Source organism: Chiloscyllium plagiosum, chromosome 5 (genome assembly GCF_004010195.1).
Source record: "Chiloscyllium plagiosum isolate BGI_BamShark_2017 chromosome 5, ASM401019v2, whole genome shotgun sequence".
Lineage (NCBI taxonomy): Eukaryota > Metazoa > Chordata > Chondrichthyes > Orectolobiformes > Hemiscylliidae > Chiloscyllium > Chiloscyllium plagiosum.
The window spans coordinates 58,364,185-58,382,898 of NC_057714.1; the positions used below are offsets into that span (position 1 = coordinate 58,364,185).

The 18,714-nt window shown below is 40.7% G+C and overlaps 1 protein-coding gene across 1 annotated transcript in view; it reads right to left on the minus strand.

Annotated features, from left to right (window-relative positions):
* The window catches only part of LOC122550254 (contactin-associated protein-like 2), a 2,198,962-nt gene that overhangs the window by 808,362 nt on the left and 1,371,886 nt on the right, over positions 1–18,714 (minus strand). Inside the window, exon 11 of the mRNA XM_043691007.1 lies at positions 15,234–15,340. Coding sequence (XP_043546942.1) covers positions 15,234–15,340 — 107 coding nt within the window. The remainder of the gene's footprint in view (positions 1–15,233; positions 15,341–18,714) is intronic.

An 18,714-nucleotide genomic window follows, 5' to 3' on the forward strand; every position in this document is an offset into this window, starting at 1 on the left:
AACCCCAGGGAAAAGACTTTGTCTATTTATCCTATCCATGCCCCTCATAATTTTGTAACCCTCTAAAAGGTCACCGCTCAGCCTCCAAGCTCCAGGGAAAACAGCCCCAGCCTGTTCAGCCTCTCCCTGTAGATCAGATCTTCCAACCCTGGCAGCATTCTTGTAAATCTTTTCTGAACCCTTTCAAGTTTCACAACATCTTTCCGATAGGAAGGAGACCAGAATTGCACGCAATATTCCAAAAGTGGCCTAACCAATGTCCTGTACAGCTGCAACATGACCTCACAACTCCTGTACTCAATACTCTGACCAATAAAGGAAAGCATACCAAACGCCTTCTTCACTATCCTATCTACCTGCGACTCCACTTTCAAAGAGCTATGAACGTGCACTCCAAGGTCTCTTTGTTCAGCAACACTCCCTAGGACCTTATCATTAAGTGTCTAAGTCCTGCTAAAATTTGCTTTCCCAAAATGCAGCACCTCACATTTATCTGAATTGAACTCCATCTGCCACTTCTCAGCCCATGTACTTGATGTTCAGCTTCCAGTTCACTGGCAAGGTTACTCAAGATTTTTATTTTACTCGATTCTGCTCAATCTTGAAATGGCTTCTTCCATTATATTTTAACATCTATAGATCAGCAGATAATCTATGATGACTTGCACTCTGGGGAGATCTTGACTCTCTCGGACCACATTTGCATTGATACTCTTCCAGACCATTGGACATGCCAAATGGAATACACAGATGTTTGATCCTCCCAAATGGTATTCAGTCTTTAGACACAAAACAATTGCTTTTAATCAGCTTCACTTACTTGTATCCATCCTTCACATCTAGAAGCATTTGCATTGGCAAGATTTCTTCAATAATTGACTTGGAATAATGGAACGTCTTCATAGTTATTGAGATCTTTTGGATCTCTGCACACTCTCACCTTTTCAGGGTTTTTTCTTCCATTGTTATCATGTTGCTAACTCTTTTGGTGGGAGTTGTCAGCTTCTTGAATACTCCCTTATTTTACAACTCCTTGAAAGTGGAGTCGCAGGTAGATAGGATAGTGAAGAAAGCGTTTGGTATGCTTTCCTTTATTGGTAAGAGTATTGAGTGCAGGAGTTGGGAGGTCATGTTGCAGCTGTACAGGACATTGGTTAGGCCACTGTTGGAATATTGCGTGCAATTCTGGTCTCCTTCCTATCGGAAAAATGCTGTGAAACTTGAAAGGGTTCAGAAAAGATTTACAAGGATGCTGCCAGGGTTGGAGGATCTGAGCTACAGGGAGAGGCTGTTTTCCCTGGAGCTTCGGAGGCTGAGGGGTGACCTTATAGAGGTTTACAAAATTAGGAGGGGCATGGATAGGATAAATAGATTAAGTCTTTTCCCTGGGGTTGGAGAGTCCAGAACTAGAGGGCATAGGTTTAGGGTGAGAGGGGAAAAATATAAAAGAGACCTAAGGGGCAACCTTTTCACGCAGAGGGTGGTACGTGTATGGAATGAGCTACCATAGGATGTGGTGGAGGTTGGTGCAATTGCAACTTTTAAGAGGCATTTGGATGGGTATGTGAATAGGAAGAGGGATATGGGCCGGGTGCTGGCAGGTGGGACTAGATTGGGTCTGGATATCTGGTCGGCATGGATGGGTTGGACCGAAGGGTCTATTTCCATGCTGTACATCTCTATGACTCCATAACTCATCTATCTTGTCTTTCAGATTGACATGACGAAAGCTGAAATGCACCTTGGCAGATACTGAGCTGGTCTCATACTCTCATTTACTTTGAGATCATCATTATCAAGAGGAAAATGTTTTGTATTTAATAAGAATAACCATTCACAGTGTTCGCAGGCTTTTCTGAGATGGCCTTTGGCTTGTCAGGACATGCTGCTCCTTGACTCTCCTTTTCCAGGTACTTTCACTTGATTGCTGAAGATAAAGGTGGCTGGTTCAGACACAGGAAGGATGTGACTGCACTCAAGAGACTACAGAAGAGATTTACCAGGATGGCGCAATTCTGCAATGAAGGGAAACTCGATAGATGAGGTTAGATTACTTAAAACAGAGGAGGCTTAGGGGGGATTTGATTAAGGTATGCAAAGCTCTGAGGGGCAAAGACAGGTGGACAGGGAGAGACATTTTCCCTTTGCAGACAGATCAATAATCAGGGGGTACAGTTTTAAGGTAATTAGTAGTAGGGTTAGAGGTATTTGAGCATAATTCTTTTTCACCCAGTGGGCTGTGGATATCTGGAACTCTCTGCCTGAAAAGGTAGTAGAGATAGGGACACTCAAGCCATTTAATAATTATTCAGATGAACACCCGAAACACAATATGTTTAATGGGAATGCTAGATGTACAACAGTGTTCTTTATTTAACACCCTCCTTTTTCACATTGGTGATTGTGAAAGTGCACAAATTCTGATGCATTCACATAGATATTGTAATTTTACAAAAGTTGAAGTACATATATAATTTAAACATCTGTATAAACAGTTAATAATCATTTGTTTGGAAATGCAATGAAAAAAAATGTACTCAATAAATAAAAAGAAACATTGCCATAATTTAACAGTAAAAATCAGTCTTTTAGATCCACACCTTTATGTTGTGACACACATAGAAACAGTATCCTTTTTAATAAAGGTCCTCTGTCAATCCTGTGTTCCTGAACACAATTTTCTCCAAGTTATTCGATAGAGGGAATATTATGAACAGAACACCTGTTGTTTGTAATTGAGGTCCTTCTGCTCGTTTGGAAACAATGATAGATATTGTTTTTGCTTTTAGAAAGAAAAATGCTCATTTTCAAGGTCCTCTCAGGGCTTCTTGTCGCATTACTGCTGTACTGAAATTTCATCTGACATCAGCCAAAAAGACGGGAAGGAAAATCATTTAGACTGACTGTTATCATCTTCAGTGGAGTCTCTGTTGTATGACTGAAACTCAAGCTTCTCCAATGAGCCTCAATAGGTGTCCGGTTTTAATTCCATTTAATTTTTTTTCTTATTAAAACAACATAACTAGTTTTGTTCTTATTGTGTTGACATCTGTGGCATCATGGATTGCATGGGTGTGGTTGCACTGGTATGGCGACTTTGCTGAAAAGGCCAGCATTTACTCCTTATGCCTTGTTGAGATGTGACAGTGATCATCACTGAATCCAAATCCTAGACCTGCCTACATATCATCACTGCAGATGTACTTTTATCAGATAGCCTTTGGCTGCTGAAACGGTGGATGGTGATGTCCCTGTAAATGTGATACACTTTTGTTCTAGGAAATTATAGATTTGGAAGGTGTTGGGGAGAGTCAATACCATGTTGCTGCAGTGCATCTTGCAGGTGTACACTGCAGCCAGATGTGCCAGTTATTGAGAGGGTATATGTATTAGGTGGTGGATGGATACCTATCAATATGGTCAGCATGGTGGCTCAGTGGTTAGCACTGCTGCCTCACCGTGCCAGGGTCTGGGGTTTGAATCCAGCCATGGGTGACTGACTGTGTGGAGTTTTCACTTTCTCACCATGTCTGTGTGGGCTTCCTACCACAGTGCAAAGGTGGATTGGCCATGCTAAATTGCCCAAATTGTCTAGGGATGTGCAAGTTAAGTGGATCAGCCAATAGGAAGGGTAGGAGGATCGATCAGGGTAGGATGTTTGAAGGGTTGTTGTGAATTTAATGGGCTGAATGGCCTTCTTCCACACAATGGGGACTCTATAGATTGGACAGCATTATCTTGGTTGCTGTACATTTTCAGGATTAATATTAGAGTTGCAATCAGTCAGGCAAAGGAATGTTTTCTGAAATTTTCCCGAATTGTACCTTGGAGTTGGGAGACAGGAATAGGGAGCTGAAACAGGAGTCACTCAACATGGAGTATCCAGCTTCAGTCTTGGTCTTGTAGCCATAATACTTTTGGTCCATTCAAGCCTTTTGTCAATGTTGACCTCAGAATAAAGATGGTCAGGAATTTGATGATAATAATGGAAGTAGATGCCAAAGGAGATGTTTAGATTCTCCATTGTTATAGCCATTTTTAGGCACTTCTGTAGCACAAACATTAGTTGGTGCTTAACAGCCCAAACCATTTTTTCTTAATTTGTCCTTTGGATGTGAATGCTGTTTGCAAATCCAGCATTTTTTGTGAATTCCTGAATGTTGTCCAGGTATTGCTGCATCCACCTGCAGACTACTTCATAGAATCAGAGAGTCGTAGAGATATACATCACGGAAACAGGCTCTTCAATCCAACTCGTCCATGCCAACCAGATATCCCAACCTAAGCTCGTCCTGCTTGCTGTACCCAGCCAATATCTCTCCTAATCCTTCCTATTCATATACCCATTCAGATGCCTTTTAAATGCTGCAACTGTACTAGCCTCCACCACTTCCTCTGGCAGTTCTTTCCAATCACGCACCACCCTCTGTGTGAAAACGTTGCCCCTTAGGTCTCTTTTATATCTTTCCCCTCTCACCCAATGCCCTCTAGTTCTGGACTCCCCCACTCAGGGAAAAGACTTTGTCTATTTATCCAACCTATGCTCGTCATGATTTTATAAACGTCTATAATGTCACTCCTCAGCCTCCGACGTTCCGCAGAAAACAGCCCCAGCCTATTCAACCTCTCCCAGTAGCTCAAATCTTCCAAACCTGGCAACATCCTTGTAAATCTTGACCTTACCCTTTCAGGTTTCACAACATTGTTCCAATAGGAAGGAGACCAGAATTGCATGCAATATTCCAACAGTGGCCTAACCAGTGTGCCCTACAGCCGCAACATGACCTCCCAACTTCTTTACTCAATATTCTGACCAATAAAGGAAAGCATACCAAACGTTTCCTTCACCATCCTATCTATCTGTGACTCTACTTTCAAGGAGCTATGAACCTGCACTCCAAGGTCATTTTGTTCAGCAACACTCCCTAGGACCTTACCATTAAGTGTATAAGTCCTGCTAAGATTTGCTTTCACACCTCACAATGGAGGACAGGTCATGCAGCTACAAATTGTCACAATTAAGATATTACCTGTGGAAGTCTTTTGATTTCCCTATAGCTGAATTAAACACAAAAAAATAAAGACAGCCATTTTTCTGTGTGCTAGATTTAACTCCATTCATTGTGGAGTTCGCCTGTTGACTAAGTTTGGTCAGGCTCCTTGGTCAGAACCTTTGAAGGCATAACAGGTATAGTTAGTAAGTTGGCAGACGACACCAAAATTGGAGGTGTAGTGGACAGCGAAGAGGGTTACCTCAGATTACAACAGGATCTGGACCAGATGGGCCAATGTGTTGAGAAGAGGCAGATGGAGTTTAATTCTGATAAATGCGAGGTGCTGCATTTTGGGAAAGCAAGTCAGTGCAGGACCTTGACACTTAATGGTAAGGTCCTAGGGAGTGTTGCTCAACAAAGAGACCTTGGAGTGCAGGTTCGTAGCTCCTTGAAAGTGGAGTCGCAGGTAGATAGGATAGTGAAGGCGGCGTTTGGTATGCTTTCCTTTATTGGTCAGAGTATTGAGTACTGGAGTTGGGAGGTCATGTTGCAGTGGTACAGGACATTGATTAGGCCAATATTGGAATATTACTTGCAATTCTGGTCTCCTTCTTATCGGAAAGATGTTGTGAAATTTGAAAGGATGTTGCCAGAGTTGGAGGATTTGAGCTATAGGGAGAGGCTGAACAGGCTGGGGCTGTTTTCCCTGGAGCGTCGGAGGCTGAGGGGTGACCTTATAGAGGTTTACAAAATTATGAGAGGCATGGATAGGGTAAATAGGCAAAGTCTTTTCCTGGGGTCAGGGAGTCCAGAACTGGAGGGCATAGGTTTAGGGTGAGAAGGGAAAGATATAAAAGAGTCCTAAGGGGCAACGCAGAGGATGTTATGTGTTTGGAATGAGCTGCCAGAGGAAGTGGTGGAGGCTGGTACAATTGCAACATTTAAGAGGCATTCGGATGGGTATATGAATAGGAAGTGTTTGGAGGGATATGGGCCGGGTGCTAGCATGTGGGTCTAGATTGGGTTGGGATATCTGGTTGGCATGGACGGGTTGGACCGAAGGGTCTGTTTCCATGCTGTGCATCTCTATGACTCTATGTGGTCAGGACCAGGTGATTTATTGACCTTCCTACATTCCACTACATCCAACATCTGCTCTACTATGATATGGACTATCCCCAAGATATCCCCACTAACTTCCCCAAGTTCCCAAGTTTTCATGTCTTTCTCCACAGTAAACACAGAGGAGAAATATTCATTGCGGAGCATGGCCATGTCCTGTGCTTCCACACATACATGCCCATTTTAGTCATTGAGGGGCCTTATTCTCTCTCTAGTTATTAGTTTTCCTCTAATATACTTAAATAATCTCTATGGATTCACCCTAATCTTCTCAGCCAAGGCTGTCTTGTGATCCTTTTTCACCCTCCTGATTTCCTTCTTTAATAAACTCCTGTATGCCCTGTATTCCTCAAGGGATTCCCTTGATCCCAGCACCTGTACCTGAGTTATGCCTCTTTTTTTCTGGTCAAAGCCTCAATATCTCTTGTGATCCAGGGCTCCCTGCTTCTGTGAACCTTGCCCTTCACCCTCATAGGAATATATAGACCTTGAACTCTAGCTATCTCACTTTTAACATCCTCCCATTTGCCAGAGGTCCCTTTGCCTGAAAACAAACTACTCTAATCAATCCCTGCAAGCTCCTGTATAATTCCATCAAAATTCGCCTTGCCCCAATTTGGAACTTTAACCTGTGGTCGAGTTTTGTCCTTCTCCATAACTATTTTAAAATTAATAGAACTATGGTCACTAGTTCCACTGTTGCCCTATTGTCACCTCAGTCACCTGTCCTGTCCTTATTTCCCAAGAGTAGGTTGAGGTTTGCCTCTTCCCGGGTAGCACCACGTATACACTGCTTGAGGAAACTTACCTGAATGCACTTAACAAATTCCACCTCATCTGAGCTTTTAACGCTCTGGCAGTCCCGGTCCAGTTTAGGAAAATTAACATCTCCAACTGTGACAAACTATTGCTCCTAGAAATCTCCCCAGTCTGTCTGCATATTTGTTCCTCTAACTCCCATTGATTATTTGGGAACTATAGTATAGCCCCAGTAAAATCGCAATCCCCTTTCTATTTCTTATCTCCACCCACAAAGACTCACTAGGTGATCCTTCAGTTATTTCATCTCTGACTGTTTGATATTCACTTTAATCAAAAATGCAACTCCCCCTCCCTTCCTTCCTCCACCTGCGTCCCACCTAAAGCACCTGTACCCTGGTACATTAAGCTACCAGGCCTGTCCCTCCCTTAGCCATGTTTCCGTAATGGCTGTATTATACCAGTCCCACCTACCTCTCAATGCCATAGAAACTAAATAAACAAAGCACTGTGTTTTCATGAATCACAACTATATTTTCTTTCCAAATATGAAGCACTTTTTTAATCAAAATATTTAACCATGTTGATGAGAGTCATATGGAATAACATCGTAATACAAAGGGGCTCCTAATGAAGATCTCATGGATGCCTCAGGTATGAATATATTGTTGCCAGATTCCACTGGAACTTATTCACAAATAACATATCAAACATCAACAGTATAAAGCTAACACTCAAATACACTGACTGCAATATCTGTTTTATCCATCTGTCTAATTTTAATGGCTAAATATTCCACCATAATAACAATGTGAGACTGTGATAATGAACATTCCTGGTGTGAAGCATTGCCTGAAGGAAAGTGCATTATTTGATAGCCTGCTGTCACTACTTCTTTAGGACAAGAATGCGATGACACAAGGCATTTTATCCTGCTGTTTCCAACAACAAATCTTTCTGAAACATTAAAGAATATCACTGCTGTACCTTGACTAACCCTTCATTTTTGCCCCAAAGTTTATTTTGTTGAGAACTGTTAAGTGCCGCTGGATATAAAATTCATCAGAATATCTATCTTTCATACAATTAGGTCCACATATTGCTTTCACAAGTCTGTAATGCAACTTTGTCATTACTCGAAGAAGCTAGATTGAAAACAGGATACAATTTATCATATCCTGTTGTCTTATATCTAGTTTTGTCAGTATCATTATTTCCAATCATATTCACTGAAGTTACAACAAAGAGCAGTCACCATGTTTCAGAAAGTTTATTTGTGCTATAGGGAAGACACCTGCCTTTGGAGAAAGCAGAGTAATGAGATAAGTTTTCCAATTGTCATATGGTCCCTAGCAGTACGTGTCCCCACACTGCAAAGTGGGCTGCTATAAATAACCAATTGTTCAACTGCCATAGAAACAGTTTCCATGAAGCTTAAAGCATCATAAATATATTTAACCAAAATAACACCACTACAGAAGCAACATGCATGCATGCAGAATTAGAATACAATAAAGAAGTAAAGACAGACAGATATGCAAGCCCAAATTTTACTGTAAACATATGTCAAAAATGTGCCTCTGTGCTCAAAATTAGAAAAAAAGACAACCATGGTGCATTTTTTAAAAAGCAGGAATCCAACTTCCTTATTAAAATTATTTGATTTATCCAAAATCCAGATATTTTTGAACAAACCCGAACAGCTACAGTGTAGAGTGATTTACAATGTATCAGACTAAGGGACTACCTGAAAGTGCACAGATTAACTTTTGCCCATTAGTAGGCTGGCATACCCTATATCTCTTAGTATGCCAATCTCCAGGATCCTGACTCAACTAGGGGGGCAGGATCCAGACAAGTCAGATCCTCCACCCAAACATTCAATGAGATGACTACTGATCTACGACCCATGGTCTTTAGTATCTTTGGTTCACAAAGATCTGTCAGTCTCTGAATCAAAATTAACAATAAACTGATTATCATGCTGTTCGTGACAGAGAGTTCAAAGATTCTATCACTTTGAGTATAAAAATTCACTCTAATTTCACTTTACAAATTATGGTCTTTGTGACTCTGACTAAAGTAAGTTTTTCTGCTTTGATCTCTGCAATGTGTCTGCAGACCTTGCCACACTTGTTGGTCATACCATGCTTTCTCAATGTCTGGCCACTATGTGACTGTACTTCAGCAGTTCCATTTTTGAGTACTGGATCAAAACTAAAGTTCACTTGAAACTGCTTGTTCTCTTGGTCCTGCAAATACGACCTGTGGTGTCCCACAAGGATTAACTTTTAGCTTCCAGCTATTTCTAATTTACATGATTCTCATTGGTAACATAACTTGAAGACATGACAATAGGTTTCACATGTACACTGGCGACACCTAGCTCTACCTCACCAACACATCCTGCCATTCCTCCAAAGTTGCTAAATTATCAGACTGTTTATCTGACATTTCATAAAAAATGAGCAGAGATTTCCTCCAAATTAGACTTTGTTTTTAAATGATGCCTTCTTGATCCAGGGTCCCCTGCAGCAGAATTAATTTAACAAATTACATTTCCAATTATTATTTCAAACCATGGGTCAAATTATCATTTAGTCTGCTCACCTAACTTTGTGTTGTCAGCAAACTTTGAAATATAACATTTTATTCCCTCATTCAGACCATTGACATATATTGTGATTAGCCGGAGACCAAGCACTGAACCCTGTGCTGCCCCAGTTGTCACCACATTTCACTCTGAAAAACCCATTTGCTTTTACTCTGTTTCCTGTCTGCCCACCAATGTCAGCATATCATCAGCAATCCCATGCACTTTGATTTAGCGCACCAACCTCTCACATGGAACTTATCAACAGCTTTCCGAAAATCCAAAAACACAACATCCACTGGTCCTCAGTTATTCTACTAGATTATTTCATTAAAAACTTCAGTAAGTTTGTCAAACATGGTTTCTCTCTCATAAATTCATGTAGACTTTGTGTAACCCTGTGTCCTGTTGTCACATCCTTTCAAAATATACTCTAGCATTTTCTCTACTACTAATGTTAGGCCAACTGGTCTGTAATTCCCATTTTCTCCATCCATGATTTCTTCAAGACTGGAGCTACATTTGTCCTCCTTCAATTTTCTGGGTTTGCTCCAGACTCTACAGAATTTTTGAAGCGAACAACCAACACATCCACTGTTTATACAGCCACCTTCTTCAGTATCCTCAGATGTTAATGATCAGGCCCTGGGTATTTATCAGTCCCATTATTTTCCTATTATATTTAGTTCAGTCCCATTATTTTGTCTGCAACTGTGTTTTTAGTTGTGTCTACAGACAAAATATTCTCATTGTAACCCACTGTGGCAGCCTACATAAATCACACCCAGCTGTTGCTGGAGACATACTAAGTGTGAATGTTTCTAGTAAAGTGTACACAGTGCCCCAATTTACTTGACTTCCAGACCAATGTTGATAGAAAGCACATACCAGGCTTCTGGACTGCGCAAGAATTGTTTATTTCAAGAAATTAGATTTTCACTCCAAGTAAACAGATATAAACTATTGTCATATAACTTTACTCACTAAAACTCTAATTTTCAACCACTTCCACTGACACAAAGAGATAAACAAGTTGGGAGAATCGACACAACGATGGTCCCTCGCAAATGAGGATGACTCTCTTTCACTCTCAGTGTGAGTCCGTAGGTGGCTGTACAGACTGCTACAGTTGCTGCAAGCACTGTTACAGTTGGGCATGTGATGGTCACTGAAAGAGGTGACCACCACATGGGTAGGGTGTTGGTGTGGCAGTGCATTCCTTTTGCTGTTTTTGCCTGGTTTCTATTGTTTCCCAATGGCAAGTCTTGAGGTGCTTGACACCTTCTCGGATGCTACTCTTCCACTTTGGACAATCTTGGGCCAGTGATTCCCAGGGGTCTGTGGGAAAGCTGCACTTCACCAGTGTGGCATTGAAGGTATCACTGCAACATTTCCTCTGTCCACCAGGGGCACAACTCCTTTTCGAAGCTGAGAGTAAGGCACCTGCTTGGAGAGACTGATGATGGTCATTTGGACGACATGCTCAGGCCATCGTAGCCAATCAAGAATGGTCAGTGCCTCGTTACTGGGGATGTTGGCCTGGGCGATTTACTTCAATGTTTGTGTGTCTTTCTTCCTCGCAGATTCACAACATCTTGTTCAGGCAGCATTGGTAGTGCTACTTCAGGGCCTGAAAGTGCCTAATGTAGACAGCGCATATCTCAGAGCTACATTGGAGGGTGTGAACCACCACAGCTCTGTAAACCATGAGCTAGGTGACAGGTCTGATGCTGTTGCTCTCAAACACCCTTTTCTTCAGGTGACCAAAGGTTGCACTTACACACTGTAGGCAATACTGAATTTCTTCATCAATAGTTGCTTTGACCAACAGGAAACCTTCGAGGTATTAGAAGTGCTAAATGTTCTTTAAATGCTCCCCGTAGATCTTGATGATCGGGGGTTTGCTCCATAATGCTGGGCCAGTTTGGTGAGGACCTTCGTCTTGCAGATGCTCAGGATGAGTTCCATACTCTCATATGCTTCCCTAATGGTGCTGACGATGATCTGGAGTACATTCTCAGAAATTGTACATATGCAAGCACCATCTTTGTTCTGCAGCTGAATAACACTGGTTGGAGTGCCTTTGGTTTTGGCTTGCAGGAAGTGGAGGTTGAATCATTTCCAACAGGCTCTGTAAGTTACCTCCACTCCAGTGGGGAGCTTGTCAGCGGTGAGGTGAAGCATTGCTATGAGGTAGATCAGTGTTGGGGAAATGACACAGTGTGGCTTGACACCAGTCTGAATGGGAAATGGGTCAATGGTGGAGCCATTTGTCATTACTGAAACTTCCACGTTACCATGGAGCAGTCGAAGGATGTTGGCAACCTTCATGGTGCAAGCAAAGCAGAGAAGGCCGCTCTATAATGCTTCCCAATTGATGGTATTAAAGAGGTCAGAGAAGGCCAAATATAGGCTAAGATCTTTTCTCTGCATTTCTCCTGCGGCTGTCGCCCATTAAAAATTATGTCTGTTGTGCCCCTTCATGGCTAAAAGCCACACTGCGACTCTGAGAAGGGTTCCTCAGCCAGAGGGAAGAGACAGTTGAGGAGGATCTTGACAATGACGTTTCAGTGGTCGACAGCAGACAAACTCTCCTGTAGTTACCACAGTCAGATTTGTTCACTTTGTTGAAAGTACTCACGATTGTGGCATGTCAGGCTCTCCCAGGGTGGACTCCTCCTTCCAGATAAGGCAGACAATGGTGTGTAGCTGCAGCAGGAGCTCTTTGCCTTCACACTTCAATGCTTCAGTGCGGATACCGTCTGCTGCAGCAGCCTTGTTATTCTTAAGCTGGTGGATGGCCCTCTCCATCCATGGGTTAGAAAGGGGTGTTGCTGAACTCATAGCGTGCTGTATGCTTTGGGATGTGTTCAAGAATGCTCAGATCAACAACAGAGCCCTGGTTGAGGAGGTGTCTGAAGTGCTCTCTGCAGCGTTTTTTGACAGCTTCTTCATACTTGGCCAGCAGTGGTGTGGAGCCTTGGGTATTTGGTCCATATGTGGTCTTGACAGTACAGAAGAAATCAAGCATGTCATGGTTGTCAGCCTTTCATTGGTGATTGTTAGATCATTGGTAGAGGCATAAAGCAGGAAAATCAGCTCAGTTACTTTACTTCCCAATTCTAATGTTGAGATGATCCTCTTTTGGCTTGCCAGACCCCTTGTTGTGCAGATGCATTTCTCTGGTTGCTTCCACTGGTTGTAACAGATACAGAGTAACTGCTTGAATGTGAAAATGCCTCTGATTTATCAAATCAAATTTCACAGCTACAGTAGCAAGAAAAATAGTTGTTTTTCTTTGGGTCCGAACTGAATTTTTGACTGCTGAAATCAGGGAGCTTCTGGGCTGGGTGAAGATCTGCAAGCTTCTTTGTCCCTCCTTGCTCTTTCACCTGTCATATTTTTCAAGTTTCCTTTGTTTAGATTTGGGAATTTCCAGTCTTTACTTTATATCTCAATCAAGATGTCTATCATATTATGGTTACTTTTTCTTAAAGGACCCCTCACAACAAAGGTGAAACAGTAATTTCCTTCAACAGTACGCCTTTCAATCTATTCTAGCAGCTCCTCATGATGCAGTCTCTTTTAGTTTAGCGAGATCAAACACAGACTGGTTGACTGCTTTGCATAACACCTCTGCTCTGTCCATAGGAATAACCACAACCTTCAATTTGTTTGCTATTTCAATAAACTACCTTGCTTCCATGCTAACATTCCCATCTTTGAAGGTAGAAGGATGTATTTCACTTATTCATTGTTCTTAAAGGCAGACCACCTTTATGCATACCTTATGAGTGCAGCTGCTTTCACTGAGAAGCAATTTTTATCACCCAGGTTTCTGAAGCATGCTGTGAGGGCTTTATAAATTAGAGAATCTAAACCTACTAGAGTTTTATGGAGAAGTCAGGGACTGTTTTGGAATGTGCAGGTACTGTTTTAGGATCTTTAATAGTAGATGTTGATGTGAAAAACAGGTGGATAATACTTGTGAAAATCTCAAGATGGAATTTCATCCATCATCTTTTCATTTTAAATTCTGAAGAAAGTTAGTGTTTGCAAAATCAAAATCAGCCTGAGCTCTATCAATTATACTTCCACAACATTTCATTATCACAGTGGGGATGAGGGGGTCTGTAATTTTATAGTTTGACTGAAATTTCTAGGTGTTTATAAAGCAATGCGTTGTCTTTGACGTAGGCTACAAATGTTTGTTTCTAAGAGTTAAAGTACTTGAAGAAATTTAAACATATTGGCTGAATGATTTTTAAAATCAGATTTTTAAAACAGTTAACATAGAACATTTTTTAAAATGGACACATACATGTTATTTTGTTTTCTCATTGTTCCTGAGATCTGCCTTTCGTGAATTCTGAGTTGGTTGGTATAAGAGTGTAAAGATGAAGGCAGGTGAATGATATAAGTTACCACCAGCATGACAAAGGGGGAAGTGGAATATTTGAGGGGCATTGGTTGGCATGTGTTTGCACTTAGTTGGCAATAGGAAAGGGACCATGAGGATTGGATGGCATGCAGTACACAAGGGGACACATGGGAATGAACCAGGATTTGAGGTGACTAGTGTTAGCAAACATAGGGGAACAGGGAGTGTGTTTGGGATGAGGGGTGAGGGCTAGTAGGCCTTATTGTTAATGTTATAACTATGGCAAAGTAATAACCACTAAGGTTGGCCTTTTAGCCAGGCAACAGCAGCACTTGAATACTCTAGAGGCTGTTTTTAAATTGTTTTTTGGGGGATGATGAACTCAACATCAGTTAAACCCTGACCTTTGGACCAAAACCTGGCCGTTTGGGCAAATTTTCTCCCACGTTGGTTTGTGGAGCTGGGAATTTTTCTCATCTCTTGCACATTAATACCTACACTGTAACACTAATATTATTGAATTCTGTTGGAATAGAGTAATACTATTTTCTAGTTGACTGTGCCATGTCTCATGAGTGCATTCAGAATTGTTGGGCTGTGCTGAAATCATTTTGAAATGCATTTTCAGAGATTTAGCATTGAGGTATAACCCACATAATAGCAGACCAAATCATTCACATTGTATTTGTATAAACATTGCCAAAAATATTTATCAAACTGTCTAGGGTGGTGACAACATTTATTTCTGTGATTCTTAATTCAGAACAATAATGATCACAAAGACTCAAGACAGCTGACATCATTTTGGTGTTTGTCTTCTTTACTTATATTCTTTAATTGTCAGTTTATTATAATTCCTTATGTGATGAGTGAGGTTTTAAAAATGTAATTATATTTTACGTTCTTCATTATTTCAATAGTTTCCTTTGAGTTAAAGGATAGTCAAACCACATGTGGAAACTCATGTGCTGATCTCCTGCAATGTAATGTTTATCTGTAATCTGTTTATCTGACTGTAACATTTATCCTTTTAACTATGTGCTATTTCTAACTCATACTATGGATCACTGTAAGGTAATGCAACACTTTTTCTTCTTTATTTCTCTATTTTGTATCGAAGATTTGTACCTAAGATGGCACCATGAGAGGCAACATTGTAAACTTTTCACTATATTCCTGTACTTCTGTACTTGAGTACCCATGACAATAAAACCTAATAAAAACCTAATTCATTCATTAAGTTAGTTTGTGGTCTCTTCTATTGCTGGAAAAAATTGCAGAATTCCTTAATTATGGCTTAACATGAAAGATAATTACATTTTTTTATAACTTCATTGACTTTTACACCAGGTCAGTAAAGGATAAAAACAGGTCATCTACTCACAGTTATGACATGTTGCCCCAGAATATCCTGTGCCTTCACAATTGCATTTAAAGCTATCCCAGGTTTGTGTGCAACTTCCTCCATGCTCACAGTGATTTGGTAAGCACCTGTCAGAATAGAATGCAGAAATGTTTCTGTTTCTGGTTCAAATGCACAGTTAACTCTAAAAACAGTTCTACACATTCTATATAGGCACACTTTGGGAATCAAACTTAATGTTCACTGTTAGCTTATTTCTTTATTTTTGTATTTATTCGATGAAGCTCATTCTAAACTTTTTAAACTTAGTTTCTTTTACTGCTTTGTACCTCAGTTTTGTTTTGCACCTAGGTACATTTATATCTAGGATGGTACCAAGTGTGGTGACATTATAAATTTTTCACTGTACCCCTGTACTTTTGTACTTGCATACACATGACAATAAAATCTAAATCTAAAACTCAATCAAGATACAAGTTAACATTTCAAGAGCAATTAATCTTTGTTGCAGTTAGAATTGAGATTATCATCAATTTAATGAAGACAAATTGACTATTTAGTAAGATAGAAAATGACAAAGCTGAAATAAAATGAGATTTCTGGAACAATAAATATGACACAAATGCTTTGCATATTAATACATTCCATTGACAAGTTACAAATAACTTTTTATCTTTGAAAATTACAGCAGAGAATTATTTACAGAGTGCTAACATACATTGACACAAAATGCTATCAATCTGCAATAACTCACTTAAAAATATTAAACATTGAAATATTGGTGATTACAATAAAATAAAAATGATACCTATTATTCCTTCATTCAGCATGTCAAACATCACAAATACAACTCATTCCATAAATAAAATCTCAAAATGCATGTTTCACTTTTGTTTTTATTCGCCAAAATATTGGTGCCATTTATTCTCATAAGAAATCACAACATCAATATTATGAAATTCTTTCAATGATGTTCAGACACATATTTCTTACTCATTTTCTATATATTATATATATGTTATAATGCAGACATCTTACAAACGTTCTGTGGCAATTAACTCTCATTTTGACACCGCAATGCCTGTCCACTCTCGAAAAGGTGCAAGGCAGGAGTGTGATGAATTACTCCCACTTGCCTAAATGCTACTCCAATAACATTCAAGAAGCATGATACCTTGTGAACAAAGCAGTCTGCTTCAATTACATTCACTCCACCTTGTTAAAAATTATTTTTTTTCTCCCATATGTACACATGGTAGCAACATGCACTATGTCCTGAGTTACATTTCAGGAACCCATCAAAGCTATTCAAGAGCACTTTCAAATCATGACCTTATTGACATAGAACCATAGAAACAGAGAAGATAGGAGCGGAGGAGGCCATTTGGCCCTTTGAGCCTGCTCTACCATTCATCACAACCATGACTGATCATCCAACTCAGTAGCATAACCCTGCTTTCTCCTCATAGCCTTTGATTCCATTCGCTCTAAGTGCGAGAGATAGCCACCTCTTGAATACATTCAATATTTTGGCAATAATTACTTCCTGTGGCAATGAATTCCACAAGCTCACCACTCTTTGGGTGAAGAAATGTCTCCTCATCTCCATCCTAAGTGTTCGACCTTGAATCCTCAGACAGTGACTCCTGGTTCTGGACACACCCACCATGAGGAACATCCTCCCTGCATCTAACCTGTCCATGTCTGTTAGAATTTTATAAGTTTCTATGAGATCCCCCCTCATTTGTCTGAACTCCAGTGGCAACAAACCTAACCTAATCAATCTCTCCTCATACGTCAGTCCCACTATCCCTGGAATCAGCCTGGTAGACCTTCGCTGCACTCCCTCAAGGGCAAGAGAATCCTTCTTCAGAAAAGGAGATCAAAACTACACACAATATTCTAGGTGTGGCCTTATATCTGCAACAACACATCCCTGCTCCTGTACTTATAACCACTCACAATGAAGGCCAAAATACCATTTGCCTTCCTAACTGCCTGCTGCACCTGCATGCTCACCTTCAGTGACTGGTGCACAAAGACACCCGTGTCCTGGGGCACACTCCCCTCTCCCAATTTATAGCCAGCCATTCAGGTAGTAATCTGCTGCCTTGTTTCTGCTTCCAAACCGAATAACTACACATTTATCCAAATCATACTGCATCTGTCATTGAATTGCCCACTCACGCAACCTGTCCAGATCATGCTGAAGGATCTCTGCATCCTCGTCACAGTTCATCCTCCCACCCAACTTGGAATCATCTGTAAACTTTGAGATGTTACATTTGTTCCCTGATCCAAATCATTAATATATATTGTGAATAGGTAGTGTCTCAGCACCAATCCCAAGGCTCCCACCAGTGAATTGGAAAAAGACGCATCAGTTCCTACTCTTTGTTTCTTTTCTGCCAACCAGTTTTCTATCCATCTCAATATACTTCCCCCAATCCTATGCACTTTAATCTTGCACAATAATCTCTTATGAAGGACTTTGTCAAACGCATTCTGAAAGAAGTGCAGCACATGAACAGTAAATGCCACCACTTGCAAATTCACCCTCATGTTGCACACTGTCCTGGCTTTCATTTATTCCCCTTATTGTTACTGGCTGAACATTTTCAAACTTCCTCTTTAACAGCACTGTGGGTGAATTTACATGACATGAACTGCTGAGATATTTGTATCATCAATAGTCACAGGTGAGGTGCCAGAAGACTAGAGGTTGACTAACATGGCATCACTATTTAAGAAAGGTAGTAAGGAAAAGCCAGAGAACTATAGACCGGTGAGCCTGATATTGATGGTGGGCAAGTTATTGGAGAGAATCCTGAGGGACAGTATGTACATGTATTTGAAAAGGCAAGCACTGATTAGGGATAATCCACATGGTTTTATGCATGGGAAATCATGTCTCATGAACTTGATTGAGTTTTTTGAAGATGTAACCAAGAAGATTGATAAGAGCAGAGCAGTGGACGTGATCTATGTAGACTTCAGGAAGGTGTTCGACAAGATTTCCCATGGGAGATTGGTTGGCAAGGTTAGATCTTATGGAATACAGGAAGAACTAGCTAGTTGGATACAGAACTGACTCAAAGGTAGAAGACAGAGGGTGGTGGTGGAGGGTTGTTTTTCAGACTGGAGGCCTGTGAACAGTGGAGTGCTACAAAGATCAGTGCTGGGTCTATGTCTTTGCATCATTTATATAAATGATTTGGATGTGAACATAGGAGGCATAGTTAGTAAATTTGCAGATGACACCAAAATTGGAGACGTCATGGACAGGGAACAAGGTTACCTCAGAGTACAATGGTATTTTGATCAGATGGGCCAATGGGCTGAGAAGTGGCAGATGGAGTTTAATTTAGATAAAGGTGAGGTACTGCATTTTGGGAAAGCAGATCAGAGGCAGGACTTATACACTTAATGGTAAGATCCTAGGGAGCGTTGCTGAACAAAGAGACCTTGGAGTGCAGGTTCATAGCTCCTTGAAAGTGGAGTC